Source organism: Telmatherina bonti, assembly GCF_933228915.1.
Source record: "Telmatherina bonti genome assembly, chromosome: 7".
NCBI classification, from domain to species: domain Eukaryota; kingdom Metazoa; phylum Chordata; class Actinopteri; order Atheriniformes; family Telmatherinidae; genus Telmatherina; species Telmatherina bonti.
In genome coordinates this window covers 12,238,854-12,260,461 of record NC_136625.1, presented here as the reverse complement: position 1 = coordinate 12,260,461, position 21,608 = coordinate 12,238,854, and the positions used below count along the sequence as shown (strand labels likewise).

Below are 21,608 nucleotides of genomic sequence, written 5' to 3'. Positions count from 1 at the left end.
TCAGAACACAAGATGAAAATCTTATGTCGTTAAATCATGTCTGATTTGGCATCATGAATGACGTCATATATAAAAAAAACCCACCTCTGTCAGCTCATTTACAACATTCTCACAAAATACAGCTTAATGCCAATGACGTCACACTACGTTACCTTCACAGAGCCTGCGTTCCATTAGAGTCTAATAAGATGCTTGTGGTCACTAATTTATCTATAGATATTTTTGCTTTTATGTTACATTTCCTTTGGAAAACTAAATATGTTTTTCCTGGACTAATAAAGCCCTTTTGAATCTGAAGACATGTCGATTGTATGATCACAGCAACTTGTCTATACATTTAAAACGTGTTTAAACCACCACCAAGTGGAGCTTGCCCTCGCAGTGATACCTGGTCTAGACTGGAGTGCTCTATATATGCAATACAGAGCGACTCAGTCTGGAGTCCCTCCCCATTATGGAGACTTGCATCAGTCTTAAACAAACCAGCCACTCTGATTGGCTGATCCGAGGAGACTCTTGCCTCTTGCCTTGCATCACCACTTATTCTTCAAAACATTTAAGATGGTGCACGGACGTAGGGAGAGTTAGTTTCTTTTTGCTGCAGTTTCTGACTTACAATCAGGTTCAGAAAGATACACCGAGTTGCCCGTAACGCCATGTAGCTTCAGGTTTTTACAGCAAAAACAAGGCAGGTCATTCATGTCTTCTGTACTGTACGCCATGTTTGTTTTCTTCTGTTGCGTTCGCTCTACTGAACACTTCCAGACATCGTAGGCTGCCGCTTTACTGACGTCACGTCCGCTATTTTTCTGATTGGTTTACTTCCGACTTGTTTGTCCCGCCCAAGAAATCCGTTGATGCGAGGGAGTCTCCAGACTCTACGCTGCAGATACAGAGAGAGTCCGGCTTGCCAGGCTAACTCTCATCCATGTAATGCAGAACATTATTTTGGGATTTAGGTAACATAACTGGATAAATTGCGAATAAATGTTGCAATGATGAACTAAACAGGAGTTACTAACGTTGACTTTAAGTCACATTGCTAGTTTTTATTGTGTAATTTTTTAGATTAATTCTAAAATGCGGTCCTTTTGCTCTTGGGAGTTTTGGACGTGATAAGGCCGTGGTAAGTCCCGCTCGATCGGTAATGATGGATTTCTTTATGAACGTTGTCCATGTAGCGTATGAAAAAGTGCTACAATGTTGCTGAAAAAACTACTTCCATAAGTTGTAGCTACGACCAACCCAGAGTGCTCCAATGGAATAAGAAATATATTAATTAATAAGTCAAATAATATCAACCTCATATTATTGTCTTAATTGTGAAAACTGCTTTGTCTCATTTCGACGGTGGCTGAAAAAGACATTTATAAAGCTCGCCTTCATAAAGCAAGTTTGTGCAGCACAACACAGCGGTCAGACCATCATTCTGCTAGCTTATACTGGACATGACAAGTTGGGAAAAAAGGTTTTTGTTCCAGATGTTAATATGCTCTTGGACTACAGTCTTGATTGACTGACCGGTTGATGTGGTTCCCTTTGGGCTGCGGTCCCTCTGAAGGGGTCGCCATGGCGAATCATCATACATGGGAATTGGGACTTTTTTTTTTTTTTACAACAGATGCCCTCCCTGAAGCAACCCTCTGCATTAATCTGGGCTTGGGACCGACCCCCAGAGTACAGTCACCCTTAGTGCTGCAGCTACGTAGGGGAGCAGGACTTGAACCGCAGACCGTCAGATTACAAGACAGGCAGCTCTACGCCCAAGGCACTGCCAGCCCTGATTGAGTGATTGTTAGAAGTGTTTATTTTAAATATAAAAACACAAAATAAATGGAAAAAATGGAAAAGAGAAGAAAAAACCAACAAATTAGATGAAACTTCCTGAGATAAATAAATAATTTATAATAGTCACATAAATAAATCCTGTTAACAGCAAATGAAACAGCATCTTGGAATATTTACTTTAATTATCCATGTTAGATCAAATTGTTTGTTTGCTTTCTTGCTTTTGCAGCAAATTCTTTTAGTTTCCATAAATGCAAACCAGTTCAGACACCTGTTGTTCCAGTTTCTCTCTTTTTCTTTTTGCTTTCATGATAGAAATCACGTTCATGTTATAAAACAGTAGACTATCATAGGAACGCAATCCCAAGAATGCACACGTACACACGCGCGCGCGCGCACACACGTACACACACACACACACAGACAAAACCAGGATGTCAATAAAAATATTTAAAGTGACAGTTTTCAGCACAGAGTGCCAACAATGATCTTCCGATGGTATTGTATGGTGGCCCTGAAGTGTCACAGCAAGATAATAAACCACAGCACAACACAATAAGCAACAACACAACACAACACAACAAGTCACAACACGACAAGTAACACTGCTTTGCATTACTATTTCTCGGGACCACCGCGATGGTATTGACATCACCTGAAGTGAACAGCGACGTACGTAATACTTCACAGGAAGTCATTACAGTTTTCAGTCCTTACTGATGAAAAGTGGGAGATCTTTTGAAAGAGTCCCAGATGTTTATGAAACACTGATGGTAAACAAAATAAATAATTAAATAAATTTGAAAAAAATAATTTCAGTATGCGCTAATTATTGCTATTTCTAATAATGTAAACTTCCAGTTCTCCTCCCAGTTAACCAATAGCAAAGGGCATTATGTTTTGGTAAAGAGTTTTATTGATTATTAAGAAGTAACACTGTTAAAAGACCGCCAGGGAGTGATCGGCAATTAATTAATAAAATATTTTATTAATTCTTGGTTAAATTCAATTTAGCTGAAAAAACACTCCCGTAAGTTGTACGGACCAACCACAATAGTGTACCCAATGTCCAGCCAATCATATGTGTGACGTAACCAGCAGGCGCAGGGCCCCGAGCAGATGAGGCGGGTTTAAGGATGGCTGCGCAGAACCACATCAGCAGTGCTGCAACTGCTATGATTTATTACCAATGAATAACCAGGAGCCTTAGCTTGTGTTGTAATTGCTAGCTCTCTAAGGAGCAGGTGGGGTGGAGGGAGTAAGTTAAGCTCATACCACTTGTAGCAACTCATATTGTATCCCAGTAAATGTAACTGGTCATGAGGGACGCAAATAAAATGTCACATCTGCATAAATCACAGCTTTATGGATTGGAAATAACTGAAAAGTTACGCCACAAAACTTAAAATGAAATACCAAAAGGAATAAACAAAATCTATTTAATTAAAAGAAAAGTAATCAAATCTGTGCTCTGATGTTGTTTTAAGCAAAGTAAAACCTTTGAGTTCACTTCAGTTTTATTAAGCACAGTCATGTTTGTCTATCTGGTTATTTGACTTTGTTTCCGGGGGGACTTTTCTCTCAGCTGCGCAGATTTAAGCCTGCACGTGTTGCACTGTGCTCACGAAAAATGTCATGAGAGGTCAGAGGTTAAAAGTAAAAAAGAAAAAAAAAAAACACAGCCTGTCAGTCAGGATGTGCATAACTTTGTCAACCTTCTCTTACAATCTGCAAAATATACAAAGGTCACCCAGCCTCGTCTGAGATTCTCCAGTTGCTCCTCAAGTCGTGCAAACTATTCCAGCGAGTTCATCCGAGCGCCTGTAGTTCAGGGGATGACTGAAGATGGATGACATTACACGCAAGTTTGAGTTCTGGGAGGTATTTTTAGACTTGCTGTTGCTAGAGGAATGTCAGACAGAATTCACAGGTGCAACTAACCAAACAAGTCGGCATTTTAGTCCCTTTAAATCATTTTAGGAGATGGGGCTCCGTTAAAAGTCAAACAGCTCCTGTTGGCGGCTGTCTCTTTGTCTTTATTTCAGCACTTTTGGTGTTTTTGCCTGTCTTTTTGTCACCTTATGTCCATCGCTTTCTCTCGCTGTCAGAGTCTCTCTTGCTCTGTCCTGATAATGTGGCGTTAATGTAGGAACCCATCTGTTTCCGTACTTCTAGCTGTCTAATCTTCTCTATTAGCAGGTCTTTTTTTTTCTCCCTTCATCCACCCATCCATCCATTCCTACTTGTGCCCTCCAGGGTATCTGTGGATCCTTAAAAGGGTCTTAGAATAAATTATCTAGAATTAAAGCCTTAAAACACCCCATATTGGCCCTTAGTTATCGGATTATTCATTTCTGCCAAGGAGTGGCATGTTCCTCTGCAGCAAATGTTCACACTTAGATTAATATAGGACAGGATTAACATAAAAAAAAAAAAAGCTTTTTTTTTTTTTTTGGTCATTGCATCTGCTTTAATAAACACAACTGGGCTTTATGTCCCTTAACAATTAATTTCCTGTTTTGCTTCATCTTTATCTTGGAAGTTATAGTTGCAGAACTCATTAGTTCTGCTTCAATGGAACCAGATTGGTTTCCTCAGTTTTGTTGCTTTAATTTTTTTTTCTTTATTGTCAAATTCAGTCTCTCTGTTCGAAGTTATGTAGCTTTAATATGGTTTCTTAATTACTGAACATGTCACAGAGTTGCCAAAAAAAAAAGGCAAAATGTAAAGAGCAATATGAGAATAAATTATGTTTACTCATCATTATTATTATTTTTATGATATATTTTTTCTTTTTTTTTAATGAATTCATTGTTTTTTTTTCTTTAATACCAGTGACGATGAAGATACAATAGGCTGTGCTGTATTAAGCAAAGTCATCATCATCCCTTTAGCTCATGACTATCCCACCCCCTCCTCTGTATTCAGCTCTTCCTCTGCAGGGTGGCGACCATCGGTGTGAGGACCTGATCATTTTCTGCTTCTGACTCTCATCATGCTGTTCCTCCACTCCTCAGCCTGGAGCACGCTGAGCCATGTTGGAGCGAGATGGTGAGGAGTTCTGATTCCCCTCAGTCCCCATCTCCTTCTCTCTTCTATCAGCTCTCTTATTTTCTCTCCCCTTTCATTCCTGCTCAGGTAGGTCTTTCCAACTCTCACCCCTCTGTGTCCTGCTGCCACAGCTCTGAAACACTCTGTCTGGGTTTTGCTTTTCAGGCCAACTGCGTAGATGACTTGCTGCTTTATCTCCATCTATCATTTTTTAAAGTGGAGCATTGAGGGATTTTCAGTCTCTTTTTCGACTCCATCATGACTGAGTTTTCAGAGCTAACCATCTGTTTATTTAACCTTTTCTCGTGTCGGATCCTCCAAACACTTTCCCCCTTTTAGAAATGACACTTTACCATGAAGCATCTTTGGCTAGTCATACGTGGAGATGGTCACACTTCAAACTGCATCCCATTTTCAGACAAAACAGAACATTTATTTTTATCACGACCAATGATAGATACAGTAATAATTAATTCCTGGAAAAACAGTTCATAAAATTAAAATGTTTAATGTAAAAGAAACCATGCGTGGTAATTAACCTACATATAATTATCACCTAACTTCCCCCCAGCTCTGCAGATTTAGCGTCTTCCAGTTGATTTCAGGAGCTGCAAATGTCACATTCAGTCTCACAGATCATGTAACTGAGCTGAGATTCAAAGTAGCAAATAGACAAAGTTAGTCAGATACTAACTTTTAAGCCTCACATTTAATCTTACATCAAACTTAACCAAAACTGGAAAGAAATGTAAAAGTAAACATAACATAAACAATAAATATATTAGTTTTTTATATTTATTCCACAACCTTAAATGTAGCATTAACTGTAACTCCCAAGTTTCTAGCAGGAAAAGGTCTGGAGAGAGCAGAAGAAGGTGATCTGTGAAATCTGGTTCTACGTGTTTTTCCTTTTTGTCATTTCAGACTTTGTTTCATGTGAAGTTGCTGTTTGGTGATTCAGGAGAGGAAAAATTCATTCAGAGAAAAAAAAACAAAAAAAAAAAACAGATTCTTTCACAACATTAACCAGACATTCAAATGTTCAATTCTTCCCTGTTGCCGCGGTGACTAGTTCTGCCCCTGCAAACAACGGCACCTCACAAATTTAGTCATTATTATAATGCTGATGTGTTTTTGACTGCGGATATGCTTGAAGACATTCTCATCTCAGATTCAGTCACATTACAATTATTTTTTGTATAAATTTTGTCCATTTTGAATAAATGTATGTAAAGTGTCTGCTTTATCACAAAACAACAGATATTTCTATTTTTTTTTTTTATCATAACCCTCTCTCCTTTTTCTTCTACTGCCATCTCCAAACATTTCTCTTTTATTTCTCCCACCCTTCCCATACTCCCATATCATCTTTATCTGTGCCTTTTAAAATCCCTGTTTCTTCACCAGTTTTTACACAGTCAAAGCAAAAAGTCAGGATTTTCTTTGTCTTTGTACCTGCTGCACTTTGAGGAAAAGTCCTGAGCTCCCCCCACCCTCCTAACCTTTATCTCTATCTCCACTCTCTACTTTGCAAAATGCGGAACCAACTGCATGTCTATACACTGCAACAGCAAGCATCATCTACCTTTTGCTCCTTCTTCGTCCTGTTTGTTTTTCTCCAGTACTCCTCCCAACCCACTCTGCAAAGTAGAGCCCAGACTTTAAGTGTTGTACCACAACGAGAAGAGCCTCTTTTTCTATTTCTTCTCCCTGCAGTTAAAACTCCAGGAGTAACGACTTTCTGGTCTCTCAATTTGTCCTTCCCTCCCTCATTCTCTGTTGCTTCTCTCTGTTTTCCAAAGTGTCTGTTGCAACAGTGTTGGCACTCTGCAGTGAAAACTTCTCAGCCTGCACTTGTCTCCGTTCTCGCCATTCTCAGCGCTATCGCTCGACTGCTGGACCTCTGCTGTTAAGTGTTGAGTTAGAGCACATGGGAGTTTCTGTTGCTCTCTCATCGCTCCTTATCCTCCAGCAATCCCATCATGTCTTCTGTCCATCTGTATCCCTCTGTCCTCTTTTAGCTCCCATGCACTAAAATCTGTTGTGCAATGCTGGACCACAGAAAACGAGCAAAGTTAAAGTTACTTCAGAGCATCAGACTTTCAGCTGGCTTTAAACTCATTTGGTTTTATCCATCTATTTTGCAATGTGTTTTTATCTTGTCAAATAAAGAATTAAATCTATTTTTTTTATCCCAATCATTGTCTATAATAAATATAAGTTGCGTTAAAAGCTGGAGCGTCTGCTTGTTAGGCCATCAGCTCACACAAAAATCAGTCATTACAAAACTAAGACATTTAATCGTTGAAGGAGGCTGTTAAAACTGGATATTGATGCACTTTAACTCATCAGACCGAGGTTTGTTTGGATCCTCTGCTTTCCTTTGTTACATTTATTGAGCACTTTCAGCTCCTTGCAATAACACACACGAAAAAGAGAAAGTTGTTTGCTTTCTCACTTGCCTAAAGTCTTTGTGCCTTTTCCACTTCAGCAAAGCTTTTGACCCTCTGTGTACAAAGTAATTATTAGCGCCTTGTTCAACAACAGTGCAACACAAAACATCCTCATTGGAAATCCATTGCCTGAAAATGAGATTCATATGGAAGGAATATGCATTGGCAATTATGTTTGAAGCATCATGCCGCTTTAACTCCTTTGACTTGCACTGACTCACTTTGTGCAACGTTACTTTAGATCAGATAGCACCATAAAGTCTTCTGGATAACTTACAGAGGCATTCCTTACACATTCAAGTGAGATGAAAAGAAATATGACCGTCTCTTTAAGCTACAAACTTCAACCTGGGCTCTTTACCAATGATTCTTGCAAGATTTGCAAAAAGGTTTTTATGCTAAAAGCTGCACACATATGAAGTTCTACAGAAGTTGTTTGAGTAAAAATAGACAGTGAAATATTTTAAGAAAAATCACATTAATTTAAGTCTGAACACCCAGATAAAGGGGTTAGATGTAAAGTTTCTCCAGGTACGCATACTTTTGTCGGACTCAGAGGAGCCAGTGTGCTGACAGCTCCAGTGTTCCTGCCCTGGCTTTTAACCCAGAAGTAACAGAAGAAGCTGATAACAAGGGAATATCTTAAGGGATAGCATGAATTTCTTACAGCTAGAAAAACATATCTAGATCGGTAAAAACGTCCTATTGTCTGCTTGGCATTGTGCTGACTGAGTGAAAGCGAAGCTTTCATGGTTTTGGTCTGTGATTTAGTAACTCAACCAGAATAAGGTCAATGATAACAAGCTGACACATTAGGAGGGCATATGGCCACTTGTCGTAGCTGAGTTTGACATATTTTAAAACATTCATTCGATTCATACTTTGATCAGTGAAAAGCTCCTTTTCTGTGCATGTTCATGGAAACTAGGGGAGTAATGTAAATACTTCCCTAGTTTGACATACACAGTCCAGCTGACCTCCGCTTAACTGTGTATGGAAATAAACTGACAATCTATTCAGACTGGCAGGGCTCTTTTACCAATTCCTCAACCTCACTCTGAGCTGGTTGGCATGTTCAGACCCAAAAGAAGTTGTTTTAGAACTTACCATACCATAGCATTTCTATTTCCAAAGCCCTTTAAAAACGACAAACAGCTGACACAAGGGCTGTACAGTAACTTCAAAACTTAACTGGAAGCAAAACCTTGTGTTTCTTCTTCATGGAACCCTGATTTCAGAAGGCAGAAGGGTTCTCCAGACCAGGGATCAATCCTGGTCCTCAAGGACCAGGTTTTCCAAGTGTCCCTGCTGCAACTTACCTGATTCACATCAGTGTGTATTTAGCAGATGTATGCAGAGCTTGTCTGAGTCTGAGTCAGGCGTGTTCCAGCAGGAACATATGGAAAACCTGCAGGACACTGGTCCTCGAGGACCAGGGTTGGGAATCCCTGCTCCAGACTACATATTCACTGAGCTTAAAAAAGTGAAGATGGAGTGTCATGACAGTATAAGACAGTTGAGCAAATTGGAGCTGAGAGTTACAAGTCTGTCTTTCGAAGTATTGGACATTGTGACGGGTCATCAATCAGCAAAACAGGTAACAAGTTGTATAATCCAACCACTGCAGTAGCCACAGTCAAAGAAGCTGACCAGGTAGGTACAACCTCCCACCCGTGCATCTTTCACATGCAAGGATGGTTGGTAGAACTTCACAGATAATCAAGGCAATCTGCCATTTGATTCTGTATTTAGTTCTGGTTCAGTCAGTGAGAAGGCAGCTACTGATGGTTCCTAAAGCTGTTAGCCTATATGATGCCAAAGCACCAATTACATAAGAGCTGGAGAATATCATCATTGCACAAAGAACAAAGAATCCCACTGAAAGCTTCTCAGTGGAAAAAATATGCTCTCGCTCTTCTCCTAACTGGTTCTTTAGAGTTTAATTTTACCAGTTGGTCAACACCATAGATCTGATTGGCTGAAGCAGTGGTACGTAGTGATAGACAGATCGTTTATCCAGTCACCTGCCAACTATTATTTTTCCAAAACACTTCCAAGCAGTGACTTCACAGATGGTCCTCTGTAGTAACAACCCATCTGGCATGTTAGGTTATGTGATCGCTGCAGCTAAAATGAAAGTAACCATCGTCCTTTTTCTGGCTTGAAACAGAAGGGGATGTACAAATCTGCTGTAATGCAATTATCCCCAAACAGATAAACCTTTTTACTATCCATGTGTGGATGACACTTGCAGATTTATATTACAATTCATGCAGTTGAAGTTCATTTATATGTAGCCGCTAATGCTAACTGCTAAAAGGCTAAAGTGCTTTAATTATTATTTTTCTTTCCTGTTGACTTTTCTCAGCTGCACTGAAATGTTGGGCAAACATAAATGTTGCATTTTAGCTATTCAACCAAAATTGTAATGTTTGTTTTTTTTTTACCAATAAAAACAAACAAACAAAAAAAAAAGTTTCTAAAGATACTTTAAAATGGTCCATCCAACTCTTGCATTGCATCTCCTCAGCATTGTAGTAATGAATCGAAATATTTGTTAAACAAAATGCCTAAATTAACTTGACTTATTCAAATAATTTTCACTATTCCATATATTTTACATTTCCTGTTTTGCAGGATATTGAAGATCGCCATCCCTGACTTGCTCTTACCTCTCTTCTCTCCAAAGTACAGAGTCTGCTGCACAGTGTTGGACCATTGCAGTGAAGAATTGTCGCTCTTCGCCACCTTGCAGGTCAATGTCACCGTGCCCCCAACGGACACTGTCTCATCTGTGGTCACAGGCTGCAAGGGGTCGTCGTCTGGGTAACAGCAGAGAGAAGAGAAATGTCACGAGACATGCAACAGAGAAAACATCGTGCTTATATGAAAACACAAGCAAATACATTCACACACTTCAACACACAAATCAGATAAACCTACAAAAGACATTACTCGCCTCTTTTTTACTAGCCTCTTTTTCTCCCCATCTCCTCCGCCCATCTCTTTCTCTGCTTGTCAGATTATCTATATATCTCTATCTGTCTTTCTGAGAGCACACATACAATGCACACACTCACGGACATCCTGTCACTGGAACAAAAAAAAGCTGACAAATGGCTATCTGGTTGTATATCTGCGAGGCCAATGTAAGAGCAATGAGTCAGTAGGAGCCCTGGTACCCAGAGACTGCGCGACTTCAGGGAGCAGCAAAGATGAAGAGACTATGGCAGACACTGGCTCTCCACAGGTCAAAGCAAAAACAAGAGCACTAACTCATACATCTAATGGCTTCGTAACCCTCTTTTGTCAATATCTGAGCCGGTTCTTAATGTCATGCATATGTATCGACTGCTTTTTGAACAAGCTCAAACGGGACAGGCATTATGGAAATGAGCAGGTCAGAGGAAAGGGAGAATGAGAATACAAATGACCTATCATAATGAGAGGATTCAAACGGTTGTAGCTGGAGCTGGAAAACCACTGATGAGTGAACAGTCTGGGTGTGTAACAGGATTAAAATTGGCTCAAATTATGGTATTTAACGACGCTCCCTTGATAATGGGTGATGGTGCGGGCTGATTCTGCTCTGCATTCAGCGAAGATGGCAAATGATTTTGTGAATCAGAGCAAGAGATATGTACTCAAATATGCAGCCCCTCGTTATGGTGAGTAATGAACATGACCACTGCTGTGCTTTTTTGCCGTGTTAAGTCATTGGGGCCTTGAGTGTACCCGACCATGCTGTGCAATCCCCCCCTCCCCTTTTCTTGCTCACTTCAAAACATGCCAGTGCTTGTTCAACCTAATCCTAAGATAAACAAAAATGGCTTAGCTGACAACAAGACCAAACCAAAGGAGGGAGCATCTCATAAGAATATTCACCTCAAAGCGGTCCCATCAAAACAGAAAATATGGCGTGTATAAATACTTTAATTGGAACCAAATTGTCAAGGGGGGGAGACAGGTTTATATACAGCGTGGGGCGTTATCACAAGCTTGCACTGGCAGCGGAATTGATTTTTTTTCTGCAGGAAGAACATCTGCTTAAGTGCATTTCTGCACAACTCCCATCAAGACATGAAAGGGAAAAGGAGGGGCACATGAAAAGAAGATGCAGAAGAGGAGGTGAGAAAACTAACTGCATGTAGCATCAAAAAACACACATTTGCAGTACATGAGCAGAAAGCAGCCTGCAGGAACTATGGACATCTTTGAAGGCTATAAAGTTGGTTCAGCATTAGAAAACATCAATTATTAGAAAAGGAAAAAAAAACAAGCCAAAGATTTGCCTCTGGGCTGTGAGGATTGGGAGCGATAACAGCTTTTTAAGGTGCGGCTGCTGCTGCTTGCTAGGAGGTTTCAAAAGACACGGAGACTTCCTGAGGCCTGCGTGTCAGGAAGTCTCCCTTACATTCGCTGGCGTTTAAATGCAGCTCTGACCTTGTGGTAAGTCTATCTAAGAACCATGATGGCTAGGGGCTGAATTTGTGGTCAAGTGCACCGTGGATTAGTGTCTCCTTTAATAGCATCTTGCGCTAATTCTTGTGGCTGATCGCATGAGCTCCTGCACTTGGCATGAAACACTTTGAGCAAACTGGCTGTCCCAGGGCATCAGTTGTCAAGCTGACCACAATAAGCTCCGACAAGTTACCCAAACTTATGTTGTGTATTTGGTTGCTGCAGAGTTCTGGCACTGCTCACTAAGAGCATGCTGTGAATGCCATTTAGGCTGGTAAAACAATAGCAGTGTTCAGTAAGTGACTCATTATGGAGGAGATTTGTGGTTTTTAAAGGGGACAGATTTTAAAGAACACTTTTACATACGGTTGCTTTTTATCTTTAATGGAATAAATGTCAGATACTAATTTGTATAAAGAAAATAAACAATGTGTAGCATTAAAAATATAAGTCTTTATCTGCTAATACCACTATTTAATTTGAATTTGCATTGCACGGTGTTGGATTGCTACTTAATTACTTATGATTAAGAGAGGTTGTTTCTCCACTCTATCTGTGATATAAGATGCATTCAGCATGTGGAAAAATAACAGGTTCTTTTGAATCTTTCTGCGTTTGGCTAAGAATAACCAATAATGACCTGGAGAAGTCCCCAACTGGTGTCAAATACTGTCATCTCCCCAGTTGCCATGGTAACAAACATGGTGTCATGGCTGAAGCACAGCAGAGAGGATGAAGGTAGGGGGGGGGACCTTTAAAGAATTATTGTAGATATGAAATAATTCCACTTTTTGTTAAGCTTTCTGTTGTCAGAACAGAATCATCCACATGATATTTTCTTAATAAATGATCGATTCTCTGAGAGATCCTTCTTCACACTAATTGTTGGAAACTCTGGAAACTGGAAACCAGTATAATGAAAGATGAAATGAGACCATTTTATCTCAGATAAATATTTTTCTTGCAGTCAAAGCCTATCCATCAAAAGTCCATGATAGTTTAAAGAGGAAAGACAAAAATGGCAATATTTTCTAGCACATCTTTAATGAAATTGGTTCTTTTCTAAGTATTTTAATTCTAACTCAAAATTATTAATATTAGGAGTTCCTTCTGTAAACTATTAAGACATTATATTTATTTATTCATTTCAATCTTTATTTAACCAGGAAGTCCAGAGAGACTACTGTCTCATTTATTCAATGGACACCAGGCCTAAAAGGCGGATTTTACTAGTCAAGACATAAAAAATAAATAAATAAATAAAAGCACACAATTCAACAGTTTAATAGACGAAAGTTATAAATAAAGCTTTGAATTGACCAAAAGAGACCAAGTGACTGAGCCTTAGGATGTCCATGTTGTGGCGCCTGCTCTGGTGTGTGGCTGTGGTGGCATGCCTGTTTCCCCGGCAACTGGATCTTCACCTGCACCTCATTTCACAATCAAGTGGGAGTATTTAAGACCAGTTCAGCCTTCCTGTCAACAGTCACCGTTGTTCACCAGCGGTAACAATTCTAACATAACTTGTTTTTTGCATCTGTCTCCAACTAGAGGATCCTACCTACCTCCCTGCCTGCTTACCTGCCTGCCTACCTGTCTGCCTGTTTACCTCCCTGCCTGCCTACCTGTCTGCCTGTTTACCTCCCTGCCTGCCTACCTGTCTGCCTGTTTACCTCCCTGCCTGCCTACCTGTCTGCCTGTTTACCTCCCTGCCTGCCTACCTCCCTGCCTGTTTACCTCCCTGCCTGTCTACCTCCCTGCCTGCTTACCTGCCTGCCTACCTGTCTGCCTGTTTACCTCCCTGCCTGCCTACCTGTCTGCCTGTTTACCTCCCTGCCTGTTTACCTGTCTGCCTGCCTACCTCCCTGCCTGCTTACCTGCCTGCCTACCTGTCTGCCTGTTTACCTCCCTGCCTGTCTACCTCCCTGCCTGTTTACCTCCCTGTCGGCAGGTCTACCTACCTCCCTGCCTGCCTACCTGCCTGCCTACCTGTCTGCCTGTTTACCTCCCTGCCTGTCTACCTCCCTGCCTGTTTACCTCCCTATCGGCAGGTCTACCTACCTCCCTGCCTGCCTACCTGCCTGCCTACCTGTCTGCCTGTTTACCTCCCTGCCTGTCTACCTCCCTGCCTGCTTACCTGCCTGCCTACCTGTCTGCCTGTTTACCTCCCTGCCTGCCTACCTGTCTGCCTGTTTACCTCCCTGCCTGTTTACCTGTCTGCCTGCCTACCTCCCTGCCTGCCTACCTGTCTGCCTGTTTACCTCCCTGCCTGTTTACCTGTCTGCCTGCCTACCTCCCTGCCTGCCTACCTGTCTGCCTGTTTACCTCCCTGCCTGCCTACCTGTCTGCCTGTTTACCTCCCTGCCTGTTTACCTGTCTGCCTGCCTACCTCCCTGCCTGCCTACCTGTCTGCCTGTTTACCTCCCTGCCTGTTTACCTGTCTGCCTGCCTACCTCCCTGCCTGCTTACCTGCCTGCCTACCTGTCTGCCTGTTTACCTCCCTATCGGCAGGTCTACCTGCCTCCCTGCCTGCCTACCTGCCTGCCTACCTGTCTGCCTGTTTACCTCCCTGTCTGCAGGTCTGCCTGCCTTCCTGCCCACCAACCTGCCACATCCTCCCTAAAAATCAAATAAACATTTTACTTGAATTCAGATCAGAGTCTGCGTTTGGATCCTGGTAGTCACTCCAAACTTAACTATGCAAGTTAATAATTGGTATTAAGAAACTTGCTGTATACTGAGAGTTAACCTACAATAATTTTGTAGGCTTAAATTAACCAGTGAGGATCAAAGAGGGTCAGGAGCCTGGGAAAGAGTCACAGTAGCGTAAAACAGTTCAAATGTTGCCTGTAAAAGTCTTTGAATAGCAGCAAAGTTATAAAAGACTTAATTTGATAACAAAATCCAAGTTTAGTTTGTTTTTTTGTTTTTTTTATCAAGAGCTTAACATGCATTTGCCTAAGTATTGATAAGATGAGTCCTCTCCAGATAAGGCAACAGCTGATATGAGCCTGAAGTGAGCCCTACATGTTTGTGGTTTTCTTAGCAATGCAGATCACATTTAGGATTATATTCAGTGATACGTTTATCTCCATTTGAAACAGGAAGCAGCCATAACAAATTTTCCACTCACAAGATTAATATGATGGCAGTGAGTTTAATATTGCAACATTTTCAAAGCATGCAAAAGACGAATTTGTATTTTTTGTAGATGTTAATGAATGTGGCATAATTATGGAATAAACAGAAACAAAAGGTGAAGATTTAAGTTGTCGAAAGGTAAATATATCATGGCTTGTTCTGCATCAGAGGCTAACACAAAACGTTTGCAGTTCTACTATCTTATTTAACCTTTTCATGCACAGTGGCCATATAGTGGACACCTATTTACAAGCTTTTTTTTTCTTGCATATTCATGAATGAGGAAGATATTTTTGTAAATCAACCACTTAAGTGGATGTTAGTGAGTCATCCAATACATTCCCACTCACTGGAGAATACATAAATATATTATATAATTCAACATAATGTAATTACACAGGTTTGCCTTTGTGATAAATAGGAAAAGAAAATGATACAGCTAAATTTTATAGAAGATTTACGTAAAATAATTATGATTACATATCATTTTAGACATATTTTATAGAATACATTAAAATAAATAATTAATCATGATAAATTCTAAATATCATTAATAAACAAAAAAGTAATATTTGTCTGTAGAGCATATGTAGCATATGTCTGTAGAGGTAAAATACTCTATTTAAGAAATAATATTTATAATAATATTTATTCTTCTGCACATGCATTAAAGTGTTAAAGGATGATTCTGTAAAAATACTCTTTTTGCAAGACAAGAAGTACAAACTGTGAATGGAGCTTGATTTAGGTGATGGGGTTACGTGTTAAAACCTTTGTAATTTACATTACATGCATTCATTCCAAAAGATCCAGCCAGTATCAGCATTGTTGTTATCAATTTCATATCTAGTCAGAGTTAATTCCTGACTTATCTTCCAGTTTATCCTGCTCATAACCCTGATTGAACTTCTAACTCGGCTATGTTCCCTTGTGCTTCCATTTTACAAGAACCTGGTCAGAACAGCACATATTAGTTGTCTTATACTGGCTTAGTGCCTGTCATACAAATTGACAAAGACGTCTCTGCACCTGATGTCACTTCTCTGTGTTATTGCTGCATGCACATAAGATGCACATGCACATACACTGCAAGATGAACAAAACGCCATAATAACATTTATTTGTTACACCAGAGCGCTTTTGAGCTGCTGAACTCATGGCCTTCACATCAGACTATGGTTGTAGTTCATAACAAAACCTTTCTGTGTCAACTAATGCAAGCTAATAAATAAAGGTTAATTTCACTCTTAGGGCCCATAAGACTAAGACACTTTAATGATTATGAAATGGCACACTGCATCTTAATTCCAAAGGTCCGGTTATGCATACAAATCATTTGATCCTGCACAATATATGAGCACGGCGACTTTGTTAACATGATCGGTCAAATATTAATCAAAGATAAGTTTGGTTTAATTAAGTTGAAGCACTATGTGGGTGGAAATTTCACTGTATCAGGAAAATTTGTCAGACTCAGAGCAATATTTCATATTGACTTAAGCTGTCCATATTTGATGAGGAGGGTGGGGTTAGCAGTCATGATTAATGCGACAAAAAGCTGCGGAGATTTCGAAACAAGTTAATAAAAAAAATCAGTCCGGTTGGGAAACTTGATAGCCGATGTGGTACACCCAACCCATCCATTAGTGGAAACTGGTTCATGGAAGTGCTACAGAACCCTGTAAGCCTCAAATACATGTTCAGCTGTACCCGTTATCTATGACGCTTCTTAACAGCAAAGTTAAAGGAGGGAAATGAAGTTCAGCCAGAGTTTAAACGGTTAAATCAGACTAAATACTCAAGCTGCAAAAATATAAAAGGCAAGACCTATCTATCCTTAGCACACACTAAGTTAAACACTGTGACTTCTTTCTTCTCTCCTCACATCCGCTCTTTCATCCCCACCCCGAGCTGTAAGCCTGAGGAAGACACGGGTATTTAAAGCAACACAATTTACACTCTCCCTAGCCAGCAACAAGGTGAGAGAACACAGAGGTAGAAAGGCTGAGTGGGATATCAAATCAGAGGAGGGAGGGGCGACAGCAGCGAGGGAAAGATGGATGGATAAGGGTATGCAGAAGGAGGCTGGGTGGCAAAACGAGGTGGGAAACTTCGCGTATGCTAAAATAAGGGAGGGGAGACGAGACACTGGTGAGACAAGAGAGGCGGCGAGGCGCTCGAGGGCTTTTCAGTGATGAAAGCAAAGTCAGAAAGATCTGAATGGAGCTTTACTTTATCTTAAAAAAAAGGGATTATTTGTTTTCTTTCTGTGAGTAAGAGATCATAATCAGTACCTGGAGAGCTGCGGTCCAGCTTGTCCAAAGAAAAACCAACCAAATTACAACAGTCTGTGTAAACTTTCAATCAGGTTTCACTATCCCTTTGTTTATTTTTCTTCATCTCTTGGTGAAAACTGATTTATGCAAATGAAGCTTGAAGAAGCTGCCAAGCTTCTTTTAAACACCAACTGTCTCAAGTTTTGCAACTATGATACACTGAAGTAGAATCCAATTTACTTTCGTGAGTGCTTAAAGTTGGAGTGTGTAGGAATCGTGAGGATCTATTGGCAAAAATCCAGCATGATATTCATAATTACATTTTTATCAGTGTAGAATCACATGAAAATAACAACTGCTGTGTTTTTGTTATCGCAGAATGAGTAAATTACATCTCCACTCAGTGGCGGTAGATTGGAACCGCTGGAGCTGCAACCAGCGCAAGCACAGCTGCTGTGACTGGATGCTGCATTGTGTCATTGGTACACTTTGTGCACCTGTGCATACTTGTTTGCAGACAAATATGCCATGCTGTCCTGTAAGTGGACTCAAGGGTGGTGTTATATCTAGAGCAAACAGGTGTCCATAGAGACCGCAGTTGTCCATGTGCATGCCCACAACCACATCTAATTGGTCCCGTTGCCATATTTGACTTAACACTTGCACAGTCATGTGGAAAACTAAGGCTTACGACACATAGAGACTCAAAGTCCCGGTCCAACTCTTAATTCTTAGAATGAACTAGTTATCAGAGGAAAACGTTGCAAGAGTTACGTCATCGCATGAACTGATATCTTTGTCACTTTGTTGAGAATAAAAGCAGAATTGCTTGTTAAAGAAACAGAACTTTATGGTGTCAGACTTTCTAAAATATTCAAATGAGATGTTTTTTCCTTTTAGCAAATTCCATCATTTTGATATTTTGGCTGCTGGTCAAACGCTTATAGATAAACCATGTGATTCACATGTAGTTTTCCACTTGTGAGGCACATGTGCAACATATCCTGCATATGAGAAATGGTTGGTTTTAGATGATTTTCATGGCAATCACATGTAAAAGTCAGGTCAAATCCTATATAAAAGTCATATAATCTAATGTGGAGGACATGTAAATTCCCATGTTAAACCAATACAATAACATGTGAACTCATGTAACATGTGAACTCATGTAACATGTGAAACGTGACATGTAAAGCTTTGTCACAATTAAATATGAAGAAGTATCCATACAAAATCACACAAATTTTGTATTTGTTTGTGTGGGATTCACATGGGAATTTACATGATTTTTCACATGTAATGATCTGGGTTTTAAAAGCTTTTCACACACACACGTCATTACATGTGAAAATCATGTATATTTACATATGAAATTTCACATGGGTTATAAACAGAAAAATGTTCAAAAACCATGTTTCCAATGTTCAAAACGTATGTCTTTCTTTGTAAGAGGACTGAGGTTTTAGAATATTTTCTTTTTTTTTTTCACACATTATTTCTTATTATTTGGTGCCAAGACCTGATTTATAATTAATTTCTTTCAATAGCAGACAATTATTGGAATAAAAAAAAAAAATCAGGATGCCAGTTGACAGCAATGCAGTTATTATATCAGAAAAAAAGCAATAAAAGCCAACATTAGCCTGTAACTGAGACATTTAGCTGTCCCATGACATTTTCAGACGCCTGAAGCTTCATTATCTGATATTGAGTTGGTTACATTTTAAAACTTTGCCACTGCAATGATTAATCAGTTCATTAACTAATCAATTAACTGGGATTTTATCAGCAGCTACTGGGGTAAACAAGCATTTGTCTTAATTTCAAATTGTCAATAAACTTAAATTGGTATAACATTTTAACAAAAAAAAAAAAAAAGTTTTGTGGCCTCCAGATAGTATGTGACGATGCCACTTTAATTACTTTAACATATCATATGCATAATAATAACTTTGACCTTGTCTATACCTTGAGATATCCTCTAAATATATACATTTTTATACAGAAGTGGCTCATAGAAAACTGCTTTTATAGCAAGTATTTTTGCTGCAGAACCAACAAAGTTTCCCAGTGGAGTAAACTGGCAGGAAGGCAGACTTCTGGGACCATATCAAATCCTTGCAATACCTTTAAGTTAAAACAGTTTTGTCACAAAGCAGAGAGGTAGAAGAGTCTGTGGCTTTGTGCCTGAAGAGGGACCGAATAAGGTCTCACTAATCTTATCTGGCAATCCATATGTGGAGAAGACGCACTGAAGCTTTGGCTGATTAAATGAACCTCTCCTAAAATGACACCATTTCATAATGAATCAGCTTTAATTTATAATGCAGAGAAGAACCAGTTAAGAAAGTCTCATGAAGTTCTGACGTCAGTAGTCTTTAATGTTATCTTCCTATTTTTACCAATGAGTGCAATTTCCAAAATGTTTGAACTAGTCCTTTTATTTAAAAACAGCTTCTTCTTCCTCCCATGATTCCTTTTGATATAAATGAGAACAATGTGAATATTTCCATCCCCGTTCTTCCCCTTTGTCTTCCCCCTCCTTCTCTCCATCTGCCCTGTTATCCTCAGATTCCTCTCATCCTTCTTCACCTCCTCGCCCTTCTGTCCATCCTCCTCTTCTGCTCCTCTACATTTTTAAACCCCCCATCCTTAAATCCTCCTTCCCCTTCTGTTTTTGTCCTCCCAGTGTGGATTTCCAGTGTTGCTGCTAATTAGCTCAGGTTAATGAACTTTATTTATTGTAATTCAGCTGTGTGTGTGTGTGCGTGTGTGTGTGTTCATGTGAGGAGATTTTTACATGTGTGGTGTGTAGATCTGAGGGTGTTTTTCTGTTAGAGCGTAGAGCGTCGTTGCAGGGAGGCAATTATCTGACTGCTTCAGCGTTCGGCGTGACTCTGCGCGTGTGCGTGTGAGCCCCCAGAAGCTTATTATCAGTGTTTGTGTGGATTTGTTCGTACGCAAGTGTGAGTTTGTGTTCATGCACAGTTGCATTTTTGTCGCCAGAAGGAATTTATCTGTTTGTCCACAAGTTTGTGTGGCAAAATATGTGTATCTATATGATTTATGAGATGGTTTTTATCTCCATGCGGCTGTGCGCTTGTGTGCGTCGGGATGTGTGTGTGTCTGTATTTTTTTGTACAGTAGCTGCAGAGAGAATTGCCTGTGTGTGTGTGTGTGTGTGTGTGTGTGTGTGTGTGTGTGTGTGTGTGACAGACACAGTCATGTGTCATAGTGCTGCTGATGCTGTACACATTTGATGGGAAACTCAGCCAACAGTGTGCGGTTTGATACTGCATGGTGTGATACAGGCCATTACACACATACAGAGGCATCCACTCACACATACCGCAAGAATGCCCCCCTTCCTCCCTTCCTAAACTCCAGATTCTGCACACATATATCCTCAAAGCAAGTGCACACATAGTGCAAAAAACAACACTTACAGAAAGTAAGAAATATATAAAAATGCACTTAAACTACACAGGAAAATAAGTGCGCAGATTCAAACAAAGGAAACAAGCACACACTCTAAAAAACATACCCATACACACACACACCAAGCAACCTCCCCCACACCATCCATCTATGCCCAGCTGTCCCCCGACTACCACCCATCCCCCTGGGTAAGTGTGTGAGGCAATATATATGTGTGTATGCATATGTGTGTGTGTGTGTGTGTGTGTGTGTGTGTGTGTGTGTGTGTGTGTGCGTGCCCTTCTGCCCACCTCTACCATCCACCAGTGCACCGCCTCCCCCACTCTTTTCCTCCTTTTCATCCTTCTCTCTGTCCGTTACCCCCACCCACTGCCCGTCTGTCGTGAGCCAAAAGATGCAAATTCAAACCAGACACTTCAAATTGTGGGTTAAAAAAAACAAAACAACCTCTGCAGTGTTTTAGAAGTTTTCTTTCTTCCTCCCAGCAGCAGACCTCCAGCGTTTCCCCTCAGATTGACATGTTGTAGCTCAGAAGGTGCGGCGCTGGTGCTAAACGTCTTGGTTTTCCGCTTGATTTGTGCAGTTTCACAGGCTTTATTGGAGTAACGGATGTTGCAGCTCATTGTCATTGTCATTCGAAGGCGCCAAACAAATTACTCGTAATCTTTGTGGGATGTGGGTGGGTGGGGTAAATGAATGAAGGGGGTTTGCTGGGTGGGATTGGAGTGTTTATTTGGGATTTACAGCACCCCTGCTTGCTGTCTTAGCACAAACAAGCAGCTTAACCCTCAGTTTTTACTCCATCCCGCCATTTTTCTGATGGTTGAGGGTTTGCAGGGGGATTCCGAGAACCCGCAACAGCCCCCACCGCATCCAATCAAGTTCCCCTCCAACCACCTCCAGCACTCTTGCCACCCCACCCTTCCTTTGCTGCCTGTCAAACATAGTTAGCTCAGAGCTCAGACAATCCCCCTCCTCATTCTCATCCTCCACAAGCTAG

At 40.4% G+C, this 21,608-nt stretch overlaps 1 protein-coding gene across 1 annotated transcript in view; it reads right to left on the bottom strand.

Moving 5' to 3' along the window:
- Positions 1-21,608, bottom strand: part of cadm3 (cell adhesion molecule 3) — a gene marked incomplete at its 3' end in the record, with an annotated part of 118,847 nt that overhangs the window by 60,791 nt on the left and 36,448 nt on the right. Inside the window, exon 3 of the mRNA XM_079243692.1 lies at positions 9,965-10,114. Coding sequence (XP_079099818.1) covers positions 9,965-10,114 — 150 coding nt within the window. The remainder of the gene's footprint in view (positions 1-9,964; positions 10,115-21,608) is intronic.